At 49.0% G+C, this 19,175-nt stretch overlaps 1 protein-coding gene across 2 annotated transcripts in view; it reads left to right on the top strand.

Moving 5' to 3' along the window:
* Positions 1-19,175, top strand: part of LOC147582328 (xanthine dehydrogenase/oxidase) — a 57,835-nt gene that overhangs the window by 965 nt on the left and 37,695 nt on the right. Inside the window, exons 2-9 of one of the 2 annotated variants that reach the window (XM_086700305.1) lie at positions 5,780-5,837; positions 7,658-7,754; positions 9,175-9,283; positions 12,510-12,636; positions 13,582-13,643; positions 16,735-16,803; positions 17,132-17,218; positions 18,352-18,493. In XM_086700305.1, the coding sequence (XP_086556431.1) occupies positions 5,780-5,837; positions 7,658-7,754; positions 9,175-9,283; positions 12,510-12,636; positions 13,582-13,643; positions 16,735-16,803; positions 17,132-17,218; positions 18,352-18,493 (751 nt within the window). Of the gene's footprint in view, positions 1-5,779; positions 5,838-7,657; positions 7,755-9,174; positions 9,284-12,509; positions 12,637-13,581; positions 13,644-16,734; positions 16,804-17,128; positions 17,219-18,351; positions 18,494-19,175 lie in introns of both variants that reach the window. The other variant, XM_086700304.1, reaches the window with a different exon arrangement.

Here is a 19,175-nt window from a genome sequence, read left to right as displayed (position 1 = left end):
CTGCTCCGGAAACCGAGTAGGGAATGAGAGGGACAGTAAAAGGACAGCCATAGTTTTATCTTGTAAAAGGCCATGTGGACGGTGTGAGTGATGAATGTGTCCAAGGTGCCCAACCCCCTCCAAACAAGGGTAGTTTTATCTGTTTTGCTCTATTGGCACTTTTGAGTTGAGAGATTGGGTGACATTTGAGGTAATTTTCAAGAACGAAAATGTACTTCACAGGGTGGGTAGTGGTTAAATTGTCAGGATGTGTTTGTGTGACTAGCAAGGGAATTGCATGAGCCATGGCAACATCCGTGCTCTGAAGACCGTCGGATTCAGTTTGAGTGGTGCCACCGGGAGGCACTGAGGATGAGGTAAGCCGTGTTCTTCCGGGTTTGGTGTGTCTCTCCCTTAGATTTCTTTTCAGGACTGGCATCTGGCAGCTAGCCATGAGGCAGGGCAAACTTCCCTGCTGACGCTTGTGAGACTTTGGCATCTGACATTTCCAACAACTTTGTTGCACTCAGCGGTTGCGTTGGAGAGTGTTAAGGAACAGTAGAGTTGGCTTTCTGGAAGGGTTACCCACACAAAGCATCTTCTGTGGAATTTTTCTAGTCAATGTTTGCGAGTGAGCACCTGGATTCAGTGACTTCCAAGGCCGTGTCTTACTCTAAGATTCTATTATTTGTTATGCCATCAGTTTGTGTGTGACAGGACAAGATTCTGCTCTTCTTTAGGGATGGTGTGCTGTGACCCACTGGATCTGAAAAGGACATTTCAGGGTCCAACTGGCTTGGCAAAGCTGTGTCCTGCGTATTTCCGCTTCACTTTAGAAGAGCAATTTCAAATTTCTAGATGGTGTCATCACATCAAACCCTACTATCCCTGGAAGCTTTTCCTATTGTCAGTGTCTGTGATGCATACTCAGGTTTGTAAGTTATAAACCTGTGGCCTCTTGAGAATCTGCTAGAAAGGGGGAGAGGCAGTATAAGAAGTGATGAGGTGAAAGCAGTCCTTCGGAAACAATACCAAGCAAGGATTCCCAGGCAGATCAAGGCAGCTGTGAATAAGTTTGTTTCCATTTCTATTTCCAAGACCTTTCTATATCTAACTCTTTTGGTGTTGGATATTATGCAGAGAACTTACCAGAGAAGCTGCTGGAATTGGTGACTCACTCTTTTTTTCTTTTAAATTTTTAATGTTTATTCCTAAAATAAAGAGAGAGAGAGAGAGACAGACAGACAGACAGACAGAGCATGAGCGGGGGAGGGCAGAGAGAGAGAGACACACACACACACACACAGAATCTGAAGCAGACTCCAGGCTCTGAGCTGTGAGCACAGAGCGCGATGCGGGGCTCAAACCCACCAACCGCAAGGTCATGACCTGAGGCAAATTCAGACACTTAACCGACTGAGCCACTCAGGCACCCCAGAAATTAGTGACTCACTCTTAAATGTAAGCCTCTTATTCTCCCTGTGTGAGACTGTCCAGGACTCTGTCTCCACCAGCTCGGGTTCTGGACTGGGTATAAGATGCCACTGATCAAATACCTCAAGTGTTTTCTGTGGCAGTGATGGGCCTTGATGACCAGTGTCATATCCTCTGTTCTAGAGTCAGAGTTGGAGGGAAAGAAAGAACTGCCTAGGATTTTGGTGTTATCGTAGTGACAGTCATTTTGGTGGGTGGGATTCTAGAAGCAGTGACTCTGTTTCGTGGAGATTGTGGCACCCGGAGGAATCTGGCAGCTTTGGCACGTGGGGCACAGCCAAAGGTGTCCATGAGTGATCCCCACAAGAAGCAGGTGGCAGCTACAGAGAGCCTCTCAGTGGCTTCCACTCACTCACTCACTCACCCCCATTTACAAGCTCCTCCGTGGACTAAGCCTGTTGGGTATGTACACACTGGAGGAATATGATCTCTAAGACCAGGCATCAGCCATTCAGGAGCTTGTGAACCAGTTAAGGAGAAGGATTTTCATTCGGCAAAGTAATATATTGCAAAATGTGTTTCACAGAAAATTCTCCCCATGAGATCCTCTTTTCAGATATTCTTTTTCTGTTTTAGAAGAGGGTGTATTTGTTTATTTATTTATTTTTTTTTTCAACATTTATTTATTTTTGGGACAGAGAGAGACAGAGCATGAACGGGGGAGGGGCAGAGAGAGAGGGAGACACAGAATCCGAAACAGGCTCCAGGCTCTGAGCTGTCAGCCCAGAGCCCGACGCGGGGCTCGAACTCACGGACCGCGAGATCGTGACCTGGCTGAAGTCGGACGCTTAACCGACTGCGCCACCCAGGCGCCCCTTTGTTTATTTTTTTTTATGCCTGCCCAGAATTTTATTTTATTATTATTTTTAATATAATTTATGGTCAAGTTAGCTAACATACAGTGTATACAGTGTGCTCTTGGTTTTGGGGGTAGATTCCCACGATTCATCACTTACATACAACACCCAGTGCTCATCCCAACAAGTGCCCTCCTCAATGCCCATCACCCATTTCCCTCCTCCCGCCCCGCCTTCTTAAACCACTTAGCACAGTGTTGGCACATAGTAGGTGCCCAATTAATGAGGACAGAATGAGTGCATGAGTACTAAAAGCCCTTACAAGTCCTCTACTGAAGAAATTTAATTTCTAAACTTTGCACTTTGAAATTATCTTAAATTTGCCTAAAACGTTGTAAGAATACAAAGAGATATTATAGACTACTCACATTCACCAGCTTAACATTTTGTCATATTTTACTTTATCATTAAATTTGTCATTCTCTCTCTCTGTACGTACACACACATACACACACACACACACACGTCGAGATGTTTATATGGTACACACACGTATTAGATTTTTATGTATCTATTTATAGATATGCATGTAGATATATAGATGCATATAAGTACCTAATTAATTTTATATATTTATTTATGTATGTAATTAATAGAAATAAATACATAGAGTATACAATTTTCTTCTTGAACCATTTGAGGGTAAATTTCTGATATAATGCCATTTTACCTCTTAAACCAAGTGTAAGAATATTCTTATAGAGCCAGTGTCTCTAAAAATCAGGGAATGTGGTATTGACATAACACTATTATCTAATCTGCCACCCCTCTGCAGCATATTCCAATGTCCCCAATAATGTCATTTTTAACTTCTCCTAGCGTCCCAGGGTCATACCATGGCAGGATCCCAAGCCCGGGACCCAGGGTCATACTGTGGCAGTCGGTTGCCATGTCTGTTAGTTTCCCTCGAGCCGGAATGGCTCCTTAGCTTTCCTTGTCTTTTGTGACACTGATGTTTATGAACAGACTAGACCACTATTTCTTAGAATGTCTCTCATTTTGAGTTTGTGTCATGCTTTCTTATGATTAGATTCAGAGTCTGCATTTTGGGCAGGAATTCCAGAGAAGTGATAAGTGGTTCTCAGTGCGTTGCATCAGGAGGCACATGATGTCAGTCTCCTCTATTATTTGGGATGCAAACTTTGATCACTTGGTTATGGTGGCATCCACCAGTTTTCTCCTCTTTAAGATTACTTTTTTACCTTTTAGAGTTAATCAATAATCCATGAGAAGATCCTCTGAGTCTGTGAAACTATCTTGATCATCAACATTTCACCCACTAGTTTTAGCTCCCATTGATGTTTCTTGACTTGGTCAGTTATTGTGCTGATTGCAAGATTAGGCTAACTGTATTCATTAGTTGGAACTCTTCTGTCAGAAAGAACTTTCTTTCTCTCCAGTCTGTTTATTTATCAGTTACCACTTTGGACTCGTAAATTTTAGTTTTATTTAATGGTTTATAATCCATTAGAGCTATTATTTGTTTTGATGCTTAAATTTTATCAGAGCAATCTGCTGAACCCAGCATTTCCTAAGCTCATATCCCCATGAAGCGTTTGTCCTTCAGAATGCCCACTGGCGTCCTGTTGAGAGAGGATTCTGTGGTGTTTGCCGGAGCAACCCTGTAGCCGTGCTGTGAGGTGGCACAGCCATTCTCTGTAGGAATTCAAGGAAGGTTGGACCAAGTGTGCCTGGAGTGATATAAAAAGTCTTTGCCGGAGAGGTTTCACTATAGTATAAAGACTATATTGTCAGGAAAGTAGAAGAAGAAAAGGCTGAAAATGAAGATTAGTAACATAATGGAAAAAGGCCTTGGAAGACAGTCTAAGGAACTTGGATGTTATCTTGAACATATGGGAAGGCACAGAAGGCATGGAACAGGGGGCAGATGTGATGAAAGCCGAGTTGGACGATAAGCAGAAGCTACAATTTGGGGGGAAATAGTAAGCTAAGAGGCTTCTTCCTGCAGGAAAGGAGGTAGGAATCTTTGTGTGTTTATGACTTCTCTGAGAGAAAAGAAATAACTCCTTGTGTGCGCTTTGTAACTAGGACTTTGGACAAACTGGATCTGTGGGGTGTGATAAAAGAAAGCTAATTTGTTTTTCTACTTTCCTTTAAACTTTCTTCAAGGGGCAAATTCTGTCAGTTTTATGACTTGTTGGGTTGCTCCTAATCAATAAAGCAGTGCTGTGGTCATTTCTAAGTTTCCATACACAGTCTCAATTCAGGATAGAGAGGTGAGGATAGCAAGAAAGTTCTCATCTAATCAGTGCTGGTTAAGATGGCTTCCCACCATGGGGAGCATTCAACTGCAAGTCTCACGACGTCGGGCATGTGCCTTCCTCTGGCCTGCAGCTCTTCCTCAGTCTCCAGTTTAGGGAGGACTACTCCACACAGACTCTGTTGGAGGTCCCATCACCTTCTGCAGTCAGCGTTCTGGGGATGATTTAAACAACTCCACACCAACTTTCCCTCTTCTGCATGGACTACACTAGGTCCTCAGGCAACCCTCCACATCCTCTGCTTTCCCAAACTCTGAGAGTGCTCACCAATTCCAATGCTGCCATTTCTTCTTCAGTAAGCCTATCTCTAGCTTTTAGATATGCAGACCGCTATATCCCCTGTTCTACAAGGGCAGTATGTTAGCTTCACATGTAGGACTATGGAAGCCCCCTCACAAAGTTTGAGGCGTGAGATACCTCCTCTCCTCAAGCTTAAGAAGATGTAAGTCTCACAGCACCATTCTCTGGAAAGAAATTCTTGTCCCAAATTCTCTCTCTTTAATCATCCCAATCACCCAAACCCTATTACCCTTGATAACATATGATGAATGTGAGTAGTGAAACAGGTTGTCATGGATTTCCTTTGACTATTTGCATTGAAAACTGGTACCTCACTTTGTAGACCACATTTTCATCTTGTTGAATACATCATTTGTGGACTTTTGGGTTGAGATCTCCTCCACATCTCACATGTGTTGATGTTATTGACTGTGCTAGCCCAACACACACAATACTCCCTGTGAACACAGGCCAACAGACCGGCTCTCTACCGTCTGAGAATGTACATGCTGGGAGGCATAGCCAGAGACCTGCATGCTGCCATTCTTAGCTGTCCCTGGCATTCACAGGTGTGACCTAACAGCTGGAAATGAGATGTTTGACTTTAAGGGGGCTCTGCCTGGCAAGCCCAACAGAGCAGGCGCAATACCTAAGCCCTCCGTGGTAGGTCCAGAGCAAAGCACTAAGGTAGAATTTTAGAATTGGAGAATATCCGCATGTACACAGAACGGCTTATAGTTCGTATGTTCATTCTAGTGGAATTATCAAGAAAAAGACCTTGGTTTTCATGACATATTTAGCACATCCCTATTAACTCCACAGATTCTTGGGCAAGACAGTGGCTAAGTATACCTAGGATTTATTTTCTTTCTTTTTTTACTCTTATAGGTGGTGGAGAAGAATGCGGACCCAGAAACAACCCTTTTGGCCTACCTGAGAAGAAAATGTATCCTGACTTTGGAGGGGGAGGGGGCGATGGGGACTCATTCTCTAGGCCTTATGTCACTTTCTAGTGACGGGTGGGAGGCTGTGAAGTGTGGAGGACAGAGCCCTAGAGTCTGGCTCTGGGCCCCTGCTTTGTAGCTCTTCACTCAGTAGCTGTGTGACTCTGGGAAGTCATCTGAACCTTCCAGGAGTAAAATTACCTGCTGTCCACTGAGAGGATTCTTCCTGATATTTCTTAAGATCTCTTCCAGGTAAGACTCAAGTGATGCCAGGGTTTAATCCAGGGCGTGTAAAATGAAGAGCTGTGAATGGCCCTCATTAGCCCTGGTTAAGCTTCGCCACCATTCCCCTTGAGGAGGGGGCCTTCCTCAGGAGATCCCTGCTGACCCATAGAGGGCTTCCTGGCAATCTTCCCAGCTCTGTGAAGGCCGAGGGAAGGTCGGAGGAAGGGGTGTTCTTTGGGAAAGGATGCCTGAACTGGGGAACTGTATAGAGGTGCCATCCATTGTGGAGATGGTGGGCCCCAGGAGGCAAGGGACAGTGGATTCCTGAGGGGCCCTTGGGATGCTCCTCTTCCCTCAGCGAAGGCAGGGTTTTGTAACATCTAATACCTTGTGGTCTTTCAAGGTAGGAAAGTACTCTGAGACCCTAGAACAGAAACAACAGAGAAAATATGATAGGAGCTGGCATTTAAAGAACATTTACTATATGTAGGTGGAGTTCAAAGTGATTTTCATATGTGATCTCACTGATCCCCATAGCCATTCCTTTGACAGAGGAGGAAGTGAGGCTGGCACATGAGAAGGTCCTGCTTCTTGCTCATGTTCTGGGCAAATGCTAACAGAGCCCAGGCTAAAGCCCAGAGCCAGGCTCTTAACCTCCCACCTGTACTGGAAATTATTCAGGGTTGGTTGCCGGGATGATGCTCATCCTGACCTCCTTTCACCCCAGGGGCAGGGAGGTCCAGTGGCTCATTCAGGTGATATGTCCTGGGACAACAAAGGATTTTTTCAGTTCCCACAGAAAAAAGTCTGAAGTCCATGGGCTTACCTCTAGTTCACTCACCTCTTATCAGATGGTGTCTGGCTCTCGTGTACTTTGTCCTGGATTTTCCATCTGGAGAGGGCAAGTCTGGCCTATTCCTTAGGCATGTTAGCAAACTCAAAGTTATCAATTTCTGCCAGTGTATGTAAGAGATGTCTCCAATAGTGGTCCCCATCCTCAAAGAATCTTCCTTTTAATTTATGTTCACATAGCCTATGGGTGGATATTCAAAAGCCCCTCATCCAACCCTAATTTTGGTTCCTGGACTTCATCAACCCAAAAGGTTCAAGGTGAAGAGTTGGGACTCAGTAGGTCCCAGAAGAGATCAAAGTCTCTTTCAGGCGGGAGTGATTTTATTGCATACCCAGCTGGGGTGATGTGAGGGCTGCCCCACATGCTCAGCCTTTGAGGTGCCAGATTCACCGGCCCAGTAAGACCACAGAGTTGGGAGCCTAGAAGAGCATGCCAGGAAGACCCCGCAGTCAAGAAAAATCTCCAGGATCGGAGAGCTGTGGGACCCCAGTCCCAGGGAATACTTGGGTGCTGTCTGATGGGACCCTGATACCTTTCTTCTGTGCAGTGGGGATGATCCCGTTCTCTGCCTTCCGGGGTGCAGTGCAGCCTTTTCTGGAGACAGAGGCTGTGTGGGTCAGCTACCTCCTCGGGTTGAGGGGCTTGAGCCTATGTGGGGTGATGACTGGCTCTGCACATGCACTTCCCAGCGGCCCAGCAAAGACACTTCTGTGCGCTCATGTTCCTTAACCCTCGACCATCCAGTGGGGCTGAGCGGGACCAAGCTGGGCTGCGGAGAAGGGGGCTGCGGGGCTTGCACGGTGATGCTTTCCAAATATGATCGTTTCCAGAACAAGATCGTGTATCCTTTGCCGGCTGGCTGATTGTCCATGCAAGGACTGTGATGCAGGGGTCAGGTTGTGAGTGTGTGAGTGCATGTGTGTGTGTGCACGCACATGAGACCTTTCTTGATGTTTATTTAGTTTTGTGACAGAGAGAGACAGAGCATGATGGGCAAGGGGCAGAGAGAGAGGGAGACACAGAATCCGAAGCAGGCTCCAGGCTTGAGCTGTCAGCACAGAGCCCGACGTGGGACTCAAACTCACAAACTACAAGATCATAACCTGAGCCAAAGTCAGAGGCTTAACTGACTGAGCCACCCAGGCTCTCCTGAGACCTTTCTAAGATCCAGATTAATTTCCCATCCTATGAAATCCTTTACTTGGTCTCAACTGCATATGGGATAAAGTCCAATCACTGTGCTTAGCACTCATGGCCCACACAGGAAGGTGTGCCCCACCTGGCCTCTCCAGTTTTCTCCCTTCGTGGGACCAGCATCCCACCCTTGGGACAACTGTGGACTCCTAACACTCTCTTCCCGCTGATTTCCTGGTCTTTGCATAAGTTGTTATCCAAGTCTTAGAGTGCCCTTTTTCTAGGCCTTCTCTACTTGGCTAACTCTTGCTAGCTCTTTCGGACTGGGTAAAATATTACCTCCTCTGGGAAGCCTTCCTTGACCTCCTAAGGTTGGGTTGGGTACCCCTTGTCTGTGCAGGTCCCACAGAGCCCTGTGCTCAGCCCTCCTGAAACGCTTACTATAAACTCTTTAGATTGCATCTTTATTCTGGCTTCTATTTTCCTGAGTTGACCACAGACTTCTAAAGAGCATCGTACACACCTCCATTTCCCCAGCCCTCAGCAGAATGCCTGGCATGTGACTGGCCCTCAGTAACTGATGTTGAGTAAATGGATGAGGGGTTCATAGAAAAATGGATATCAGGAAGCTCTGTGTAAGGGGCTGGTGTCTCATGTTTCCCGGGGACTGCCCCTCCCTGTTCCCCACAGAGGATGGGAGAAAAGGAGGTAGCTGAGAGCCGGGGAGCAAAAGGGACTGGAGCTTCTGAAACTGGAGAGGCTTTGGAAGGGCCCTACAGAGAGAGGAGCATGAGCTGGGCCTGGAACCTTTGGCAACTTCCTCTTGACTCAGCCTCCAGGGTCGGGCTAAGAGGTGACTGTGGGTGACCCTGGCGCCCGTACTCCAGCTTGGAGGCCTAGGATGCACTGATGCATGCTCCATAGGACCCTGCAGGGGCTCGTGTCTCCCCGGGGCATGGGGGGGGGGGGTCTTCCTTTGTTGCTAGCTCAGAGTCCTGGGTGAAGACTTGAGGACAGTGGTGGAAGAGGCCAGAATGTAATGTAGAGTGAGGAGTAATGACACAAAGCGTCTCAAAGTCTCTGATGGCCTGTGTGGACAATGAAATGACCTTAATCTGGGGCTCCAGCCACTTTTCTGCCAATGCCTGCCTGGCCCCCATCTGCTCTTTGCATCATGTTGCCGTGACGACTGTGGAAGGAATAGGAAGCACCAAGTCGAGGCTGCATCCTGTGCAGGTAACTGGAGGAAACAGAAGCTCAGGCCAGGGCTACAGACTTGCTTTGGAATGTGAGGCTGAGTGTCACTACCTGGCGGGGAGGCGCTGTGGCCCGGTCACCTCTCCATCTCCTCTGAGGGTGATGAGGTGGAAAGACGAGGCCCCAGGCCTAAAGCTCCCTCCTGGGACCATTGCATGACCCCGAGGGAACCACGAGGTCAACCAGATCTGGTGGCCAGGGCAGTCGGGTCATGCCAGACCTCGAGGGGGAAGGGGCGATGGATGTTCCCACCTAGCCCTCCGAGTGTGCTTAGGGAACCCCTGTCATCTCATATTCAAGATTCCAAAAGCTCTGTGCTCTTGATTAAGAAGGCTGCCTATTCCCTGCTCCCTTGAATGGTAATCCCATGGCTCCTCTCATGTCCTGCCTGCAGATAATACAGATGTGAGCTACAATGCCTCTATCCTCACTAACATGGAGGTTAGGACGGGCTTAAGAAGAGAATAGAGGCATCTGAATGTCTGACCGAGGCTTTTTTCCTGATGGTTATCAGGCCACCTGGCAGTGGATGGAAATTAGGTACAAAGAGTGGACAGTAATCTGAGAGGTTTTGTGGAGAGAATCCAATGCTTTGGGGCAACGTGGAAAGAAATGACAGCAGAGCACTGTGGGAAGGGAAGGCCATTGTTTCCAGAGCTCTTTGTGTGGGGAAAGTGATGCAGGGGTCTTCTGGACATTATAGTCATAGAAGGTACCAGAGGCAGGCCCACTGGCCATTTGAGGAGACATGTTGCTCAGATCGTGCCTTCCTTGGGCACTTTATGTGAATGTGGGGCCAGGGCCTCTGGCTGAGCAAGCTGGCTGCATTCTAGGGGAGGCATGAAATTTTCTTTTGAGCTTAAATTTCTTTGAAAGCAAATGAAAGAACAGTTTAAACACAGGGATCATGTCTGAATAATCAGCCAAAACCCTCATTTCCAATGGTACAGATTCTTATTCCCAATGCACTTATTTTGGCCCCAAGTTGTTATAGAGCCAGATTTCACTCCTGCTTTTCCATTGGCTTTTCTCTTGTGGTTCCTATGATACTACGCTTTGTTCGAATTCCTCCTACTTCCCAGTTGGTGCCCTGTGCTGGCTCCCTGCCGGTGGAGGTCCTGATTACTGCAATGTCCTCCTGGCTGGGGCCTGGGCCCTTCTCCTCTTGCCCTGCACACTCCCACTAGGCAAGTTCATACCATCTACGTGCGCACAGCACTCACATTTATATCTTCAGCTTTGACCTCTCCTCAGAGGTTAGTTTCATATTTCCAACTGCATACTTGACACCACTATGTGAATGTCTAATCTCAAACTTGACAAATCCTATTTGGCCCCTGACTTCTTTCTTCCCCAGTCTTCCTCCCTCTGAATCAATGGCAAAAGCATCTGCCCACTTGCTCAAGACAAGACCTAGGAGTCACCTGTGATTCCTTCTCTCCTGTATCACACCCAATCCATCCAGAAGTGGTGTCTACTTGACTCCCAAAGCCTACGATGGCTTCTTCATCTTCTGTCAGTTTCCCCAATTACTGCTTGGTCTGAGCCACATTCCCTCTTGCCTGGACCATAGTTGTGTCCCGGTTCCTGTTTCTACTCTTGTCCCCTGGAAACCATTACGTAGCCAGAGCTAGAATGATTCTTAACAAACATAATTAGATCCTATATACTCTTCCCTGATCCAAATCAGGTCATTAAATTCAACTTCCAAGTCACCTCTTCAGAGTGGCTATTTCTGACCCCTCCAAGTAAGCCACTGGTCACTCCAGGTCCTGTCAGCTTGTACTAATTCTCTACACAGCATTGGCCTCCACCTGGAATTTTCTTGTCTCTTTTGTCAGTTTCCCTACTAACTTCATGAGACTGGAGACCTCGTCTCTCTTCATTGCTCTGTCTCCAGTGCCTTACCATGTGTGGCACGGACTAAGCTCTCAGTAAATATTTAGAAAATGGATGAACATATATGCCAGGCACTGGAAATACAACATTTTTAGCAATTTTATTTAACATAAGTCCCAGGAGAGACTCTGAAAAGACAATAATAATGATGATGATAATAATAATAATATAATATGGAGAATCTCCTCGAATGAAAAATCTTGCATAAAAATCTTCTATATGACACATTTCCAAATTCGTATGTCCCCACTGGACTTCAAGGGTTTCCTTCACTTAAGAATGTAGTGATATTCCGGTTGGAAAAAAATGTGTTCATCTGTTATTTTATTATTATTATTTTTTTAAATGTTTACTTATTTTTGAAAGAGAGACAGAGACACAGTGTGAGCGGAGCGGGGCAGAGAGAGAGACACACAATCTGAGGCAGGCTCCAGGCTCTGAGCTGTCAGCACAGAGTCTGATGGGGTCCTCAAACTCACAAATCGTGAGATCATGACCTGAGCCGAAGTCAGAGGCTTAACTGACTGAGCCACCCTGGCGCCCCTCAATCAGCATTTATTAAGAATGAGATGAACATGGGGCGCTGGGGTGGCTCAGTCAGTTAAGCCTCTGACTTCGGCTCAGGTCATGATCTCACAGTTCTTGGGTTTGAGCCCTGTGTCGGGCTCTGTGCAGACAGCTCGTAGCCTAGAGCCTGCTTCGGATTCTGTGTGTCCCTCTCTCTCTGACCCTCCCCCGCTCACACTCTGTCTCTGCCTGTCTCTGAAAAGTGAATGAACATAAAAAATGTTTTTAAACTGCTGATTGATTTGGATTGCAGGCTAGTATATTAAAAGAATATGACACAGCTCTTCCATTCACCATGTGCGATTTTGGCTAAATCTTTTAAAACTCTGGGCCTGCTTCGTCCTGTGTCCAGTGCAGAGAATGGAGGGTGAGAAGCCCTTCCGGTTGTACTGGTCAGTTTTCTTTGAAGAGGCTTTTCTGTGAATAACTAGCATTGGTCGACTACCTGTTATGTGCCAAGTATGATAATGTCAAGGGTGTCATGTGAATTATGTCATTAAATCGTCACCACAGCCCCAGAGATAAGTACTAGGGTGGTCGTCATGATACAGATGAGGGGCCTATGGCTCCCGAGAGGGTTGCTAACCTGGCCAAGGCCACAGTCGGCACTAAGACTGACTTTGTGCAGTGACTGCTACCCCTCGTGACATGTCGACATGGACTGGCTTCAGCTGGGTCATCTAGAGAGCCTGAGAGCGTTTGTGCCAATGCATATGTCTACGTGGTCTGTCCCTTTTAGGAGAGAATTGCCAAAAGCCATGGCTCCCAGTGCGGGTTCTGCACCCCTGGCATCGTCATGAGCATGTACACGCTGCTCCGGAACCAGCCTGAGCCCACCATTGAGGAGATCGAGGATGCCTTCCAAGGTACGGGCCTGGAGGCACAGCCTAAGGGGTCGAATAGCAGCTGGGGCTTTGCGGAGGTTAGGGAAGGGCCAGAGTGTCAGCCAGGAATGGGTTGGGAGATGGGACACTGCCTTTTGGAGGAAAGGCTCAGGTACCCCAGCTTGGTGGCTACGGTCTGCTGGGAGCTTAGCCCTCTCTGAGTTTGAAGAACACTCCCATGGTCTGGAGACCTCCTGGGTCTCCTGCCTTAGTGTTCATCTTCCCGAGGTGTCCTTCAGCGCTCGGATGGGGTGGCACTGCCTGGTTGGCACAGGAGGAGATCATGTGGAAAATTCCACAGAGGCTAGTCACGTGGCTTCCATTCTTCTCAGCTTTTATTAGACAGGATTCTGCAAAGGCCACTTAATGAGGAAGGTGGCTGTGATTCTGAGCCTTGGGCAGGAACTGGCTTCCCACTTGGCCTTTTGTGAATGGGCCCAGGACCCTGGGCATGGTGTCTGTGCCTCTGAATTGAACAGAGAAGACTTGCATCCTTTCACCATTTCAATTCATCATCTACTCAATCAGTTGTATTGAGTCCTATCATATGTCAGGCACTATACAAGGTACAAGGGACACAGGGATGTCCCAGGGGATGAAAGATGGTCTCTACGCTCACGGAGTTTGCAGTCTGAATGGGAAGAGAGATTATAATGTAGTTTGATAAACTCATCGAGAAGGCCATGACCAGACAGCAGGGGAGCGCTCAGAAGACACCTGATTCGGTCTGGGCAGTGTAGGAAGTCTTCCTGGAAGAAGTGATAGATGTTTTGAAGTCAGAAATACGAGGAGGAGGACAGGGTGTTCCAGGCAGAGAAAACAGAATATGTAAAGTGAGTATTCAACCGAGCCAGGAGTAAAGTCACAAGCCCCTCACCTGCCCCCGGTGCCTGTGCTGACAATGCAGCTTTGTCCCTTGGCCCACAGGAAACCTGTGTCGCTGCACGGGCTACAGACCCATCCTCCAGGGCTTCCGGACCTTCGCCAGGGTAAGTGGGGGCTCTGGGACAGCTCTCAAGCAGCGACACTCCAAAATCCCAGTTGGCAGGGTCCAAGGGCCCCTGGAGGAAGAGGAAAAGGGGGGATGGCCAGCTGGTGGATCTACCTGTGTTGGACTCTGTTGTCTTTGTTCAGTCCATGTCAGTAGCATGAGGACTTCCCTTCCAGGGAAGGCTTGTTCCTGGAAGAGGCACGATGCCCAAGGCTAATTTCCTCCAGGGCATTTGGGTCTGACAGAGCTCTTGTGGCCCAGGTGCTGAGCCCTGGTGTTAAGTAACAACCCAGCCCACCCCGCAGCTGCGCCTCTCCTCCTTCCTCTCCGAGCTGCTTTCCGTGGTTGGCACTCTGCGGGGCCTATAAACCTGCTAATGAGATCTCCAGACAGTGTGAATCCCTGCAGTGTTCGTACACCTCCGAGGGAGAAGTCTGGGGCTGGCTGTGCGGGCACTGATTACATAAACACGACACACACCTGCCATCTGCCAGGGGAGGGGGACAGAGGGCTGGCCTCTCCCTTCTTGGCTTCTCTCCCAGCTTCTGCCTGCCCCCCAACAGGGTCGAGTTGACTCTGATCCCAATCAAACCGTCTCATCTCAATTTAATTTTGGGTTGGGGGCAGAGTCAGATGCCTTTCACTGACCTTTCAGGGTGCTACATTAGGAAAAGGATATTGTATCCAGATGACCACAAAGAGTGGAGACACAGACAGAGCCTATGGGAGGGAGGGCAGCACACTCTGCTGAAGGCGTTTGATGACAAAGAACAAGGAGGTGCGGACTTAAATGAAAAAGATCCAAAGACTCCTCCAGTCTTGGTGTCTGCAGACCTGGGTTCAAATCCTAGTCTTTCACTTACCCGATGTATGACCCTGGGCAATTTCCTTGTTTCTCAAATGGGGATTATAATGGCACATACAATATTATAACGTTATGATAATACATATATAATTATAATAATATTACAAAATTATAATAATGCCTATAATAATTCTTATAGTGTTTGTGGAAAGTACTTCTTGTAAAGCCCTTAGAACAGTGCCTGGCACATCTTAAATATTAAGTATTTCTTCCCTCACGCAATATTTGATCTACATCAATTGCTCAAGCTTCCCTGAGAGCCAAGGATTGTTAATCTCGCCCACGTATTTATTTCTTAAGAGGCTTCTCAAAGAGCTACAATCTTATCAGCCCTCCTACTTTCTGAAAAAGTGAAGGGCTTTTGAGTGTAGTAGATGGTCATGTCCCTTCTCAGGGTTGGAGTTTTATCATCGTTGGAATGGTCCTCGACCAGCTGCCAGGCGGTGTAGAGCTGAGTGGCCTGAGCGCTTCAAATGACTCGCACACAGGGTGTGCTCAGAAGCTCATGCACACCAGTCGTTGGAGACCCCTGTCCCCAAGGTCTTATTCAGAGCCTTTGAACTCTGACTTTACCCACAGTTCTAACAAACCTGCCTACCTCATTTTCATGCCCATAGCACACATTAGGTAAGTGAGGAGGATTTGCCGGAAGGAGGCACACTGTTCACAGCACGAAATGGCACTGTCCATCTAGTAGCAGGGAAGGAAATGGAGGAACAGTAAAAACGAGCACAAGCCTAGTAGTCTAGTATGCTGAGAAAAGGAGAAATCTCTCCAGGGGAGAAAAACCCAGCCTTATCCAACCTCATTGACATTAGACATTGAGGGAGTGACACATTATTGTACATCCCAGTAATTTATGTCATGGCCATGGCAATGGATTATCAAGAAGAACGGTGTCAGGAAGAATGAGCTGACACTTCATCCGGAAAGGGTACTTTGGTGAAATATGTCCTTCCCCCGCCAAGCACCGGGTGAGCGAGGCTGATGGCTTGCTGTATGCAGGTTCCCTCGCTTTGGTTAGGGCCTGGTGATTCTCCTGCATCACCCCTATCCAGGAAGACAGCTGAGAAGAGACACTACAGGGACATTTATTTCTTCCAGAGGAAAAGGCAAGGCCGTGGTGGGAGGGTCCAGAGGAGACAGCACTGTGACATCCAAGGCAAGGCTGTGAGTGCAGAAGGCGGCTGTGCACGGGGCAGCACGTGCAGGGGCTGAGGCCAGGGCAGGGTTCTCTGCTGGTGACAGGTCTGACAGCACTTCCTTAAAGGCCATACTTTCAGCCTCCGTGGCCCTTTGGCTTTCCTGGGCCCACTAATGGGGTGTGACTCATCCACTGGGAACTGGCAGCACGGAATGGTGTTTCCCATGATTCAAGAGCAGAAGGGCCACCCCAGACCTGCTGCTGTAGGAACTGGCTGCCTTGGAGGCGTGCCCGGGGCATTGTCTGGGAGTTTCTCCCAGCTTTGCCTCTGAGCATGATTCCATGATTCCAGAGTGTCTCCCAGGTCCTGAGCTGAGACTCCCGTCTTCTCAGGATGGATCACTCAGGTGGACCCACCCCTTCCCCACCCTGATTTCCTTCGTTCTGGGAGCTCTACCCTGTGCTCTGCCCCTGGCACCCTGAAAGATCTTGAGCTAGTCTTTCCCCAGGGTGATGGGTCATCAGACCTGTACCCATCCTCAAGCATAGGATCACAGTGAGGAAGGAAGTATGTCTAGCTTTCGTGAGGTCATCTGGCACACTGGCTGGACACCTCTTTGAACCCAACACTGGGCCCAGACATGCTTTGAAGGAGCTCCACCAGACCCCAGCCTGGAAAGAGGCCATCCGGGCCCCCTCAGAGCTTGACTGATGTAGAAGTAGAGGCTCTTGGGGGCCCAGAGAATAAAGGGGGAAAATGGACCTAAAGATATGTTTTGGTAGAGTAGGACTTAGCTTTAATAGAGACATTTTCTCAAAATTTCCTGGTGCTTCCAGGAGAGATCTTACTTGTCTAGTCATGAGTGACTCAGTCTCCATCAACCAAGAAAGGGAGAGTGGTTAGAGCAGAGGTCTTCCGTCTGCGCAGAGGTCAGTGGAATGGGAGCGGCTGGCAGCTGTTTCTACTGATGCTGGCACAGCAGCAGGCCTCAATTGCGTTGAATATTCACGATCCAGGTCTGTAGCTTCTGTGAAAACTCTTTGCAAATATTTCTGTGTGGATATCTGTCATCTTTCTAGGATGGTGGGTGCTGCGGAGGAAGGGGGAACGACCTGAACTGTTGCATGAACCAGAAGACAGACCACAAGGTGAGTGGGACCTCCTTTCCCTGGAAGCCTGGGGGCCAATCTCAGATCCAAGGAGCAGCGGACTCTCTTCACAACCTCAGCAGTGCGGCCAGAAGAGGAAACGTTGATGCCCACCCTGAGCAGGGGGTGAAGGTGCACATTAGCCCCAGGGCCTCTGGCGAGACCTCCTTGTTCCTACTTCCCAGGAGCAGCACGGCCCCCCGCCAAGCCTCCTGGGGTGGGGGTGGGGAGGTGCAAACAAGCTCGCTTGGACAAAGGATTGGGTAGATCATACAGGCGTTTTAGAGGAGGAGATGAGGTATCACTCATCTGTTCCCTTTCCCAGCAGATCACTCTCTCGCCATGTCTATTCAACCCGGAGGAGTTCACACCCCTGGATCCCACCCAGGAGCCCATCTTCCCCCCAGAGTTGCTGGTAGGTGATGCCCCACGGAGAGGCCCCGCTAAGTCTGTGTGCCATGAGCCCCTGGAGACCCACTTTATTCATACCAATGGGGACCTTTGTGTCCTTGTCCTTTGGGTTTTCCTTTCCCCTTCTGACACTGGAGGTCACGTCCCTCTGTCACATACTCCCAAAGGGACCCACACTTGTCACACACATGTCACTCTGAGCACAGAGAGTGGATCCCTCCAGGACCCTGTGCAGAGTAACAGGTGCTCCAGAAGCATCCGCTGACCTGGCTACGTCGAATGTAAAAGTAAGTCCCTTAGCACCCATTCTCCTCCTTGCAAGCAGTCCATTATTTTACAAACCAACAACAAAGAAGCAAAGCTGTACTCAGAGGGCACAATGCCTGGCTTGCTGCTCTGGTTTAAGGACACTCTCACACCCACCCTCCCACCGTGACGATTCTGCTTCTTCGCTCCCACATTCATGGCAAGGAAAGAATCGTGCCTCTCTCTAAGGTCCCGAGTGCAGATTCCCTGGGGGGTGTTGAGCACATGACGACAGCCTGTTGAGTCCAATGGGACAGAAGGAAGGGCTTTGGGGCAGGCCACCGGCACACCTTTCTCTGGATCCTGTAACCTTGAACAAACTGTCAGTTTGATTTGGGATTTGTCTCTCCCGGCCCCACGTCACCCCTCACACACTAGAACCAGCCTCTGCTGCGTTCCCTCCTGACACCCCTTCCTTTGCTACCTCGTCCCCCCCACACCTTGTCCACTGCACCTTCTGGGGACAGCGGGGGTGGGGCAGGGGGCACTGCACTGAACCTGGGCTTTTGGTCAGAGCAGTCCAGGTCACCTGGTGGCAGGTGAAGGTCCCATAACCTCCTGGGTCCTCAGGTTCGTCCTGCACCTGTGAAAGGTGGGGCTAATGATGCTTCCTCCACGGAGGTCTCCTAAAGCCTAAGTGAGATCATGTGTGTGCCACGTCCTCCCTGCCTCAGTACGTGCAAGTTCCCCTCCCTTCTCCCCGGACCTGGATCCTCGTTCTGAATTCAGTATTGAATGAATCAGTAGAAGACTAGACCCCTTTGGGGACCTAAATTCATCAGGGAATGGCCGTAGGAAGGAGACTGTGTGGCAAGAAACTACATTTTCCAGAGGCTGAAAGATACTCCTCAGAAGCAGCTGCGTTTTGAAGGCGAGCGAGTGACCTGGATCCAGGCCTCGACCCTGCAGGAGCTGCTGGACCTCAAAGCCCAGGACCCCGAGGCCAAGCTGGTGGTGGGGAACACGGAGATAGGTGAGAGTGGGGCCGGCCTGCGGCCTGCAGGGGGCCAGTCTGCCTGGGCAACCCCACGCTGGCTGTGTGTCCTCAGAAAACTTGCTTTACCTCCCCTGGCCCTGGTTCCCATTATATATAGGGGGGAATAACACCTCCTCAAAGGGCTGTTCTGAGTATTGGATGAGATCCTTACTGACCGCTCTCCGGAAACACGTCAGGTGCCAGCTATGTGCCGGGAACTGTGGGAGGAGCTGGGCTACCCAGATCAGTGTCTTTGTTCGTTCTCTGGAGTACCTCCCAGTGGAAGTGAGGGGGGAGCAGTGGAAGTCAAGGTTCTAGGCCAGTAACAGATGCTGGGGGTTCCAGAAATGTCATTCTCTTGTCCCCCACTTTTTCTGGGGGGGTGATGTGGTAAAGGCAAAGGAGAGATGTGCCAATGTGACTGTGTCTGTGTTGCCCACGACTGTGGCCACCAGCCCTGTTCCTGCCACCACCTGGGACGTGAAGCTCACAATACGTGAATGGGCCAGGGTGGCTGGGGGATGTGTAGCTCTCTTCCCCGGTGCTTGAAGGGATGGAAGCAGAGGTGCCCAGGTCGCTTCTAATGTCCATCCGTTCCTGGAGCTGGCTTGGCCCTTTTCTCCTTTGCTGGCTCCCAAGCCCAGGGAGGTTCCAAGGAGAGGATCGTGGCATAGCCAAG

Source organism: Puma concolor, chromosome A3, assembly GCF_028749965.1.
Source record: "Puma concolor isolate L17-30 chromosome A3, mPumCon1.1.hap2, whole genome shotgun sequence".
Classification (NCBI taxonomy): domain Eukaryota; kingdom Metazoa; phylum Chordata; class Mammalia; order Carnivora; family Felidae; genus Puma; species Puma concolor.
This window is presented reverse-complemented; position numbering and strand designations above follow the sequence as displayed.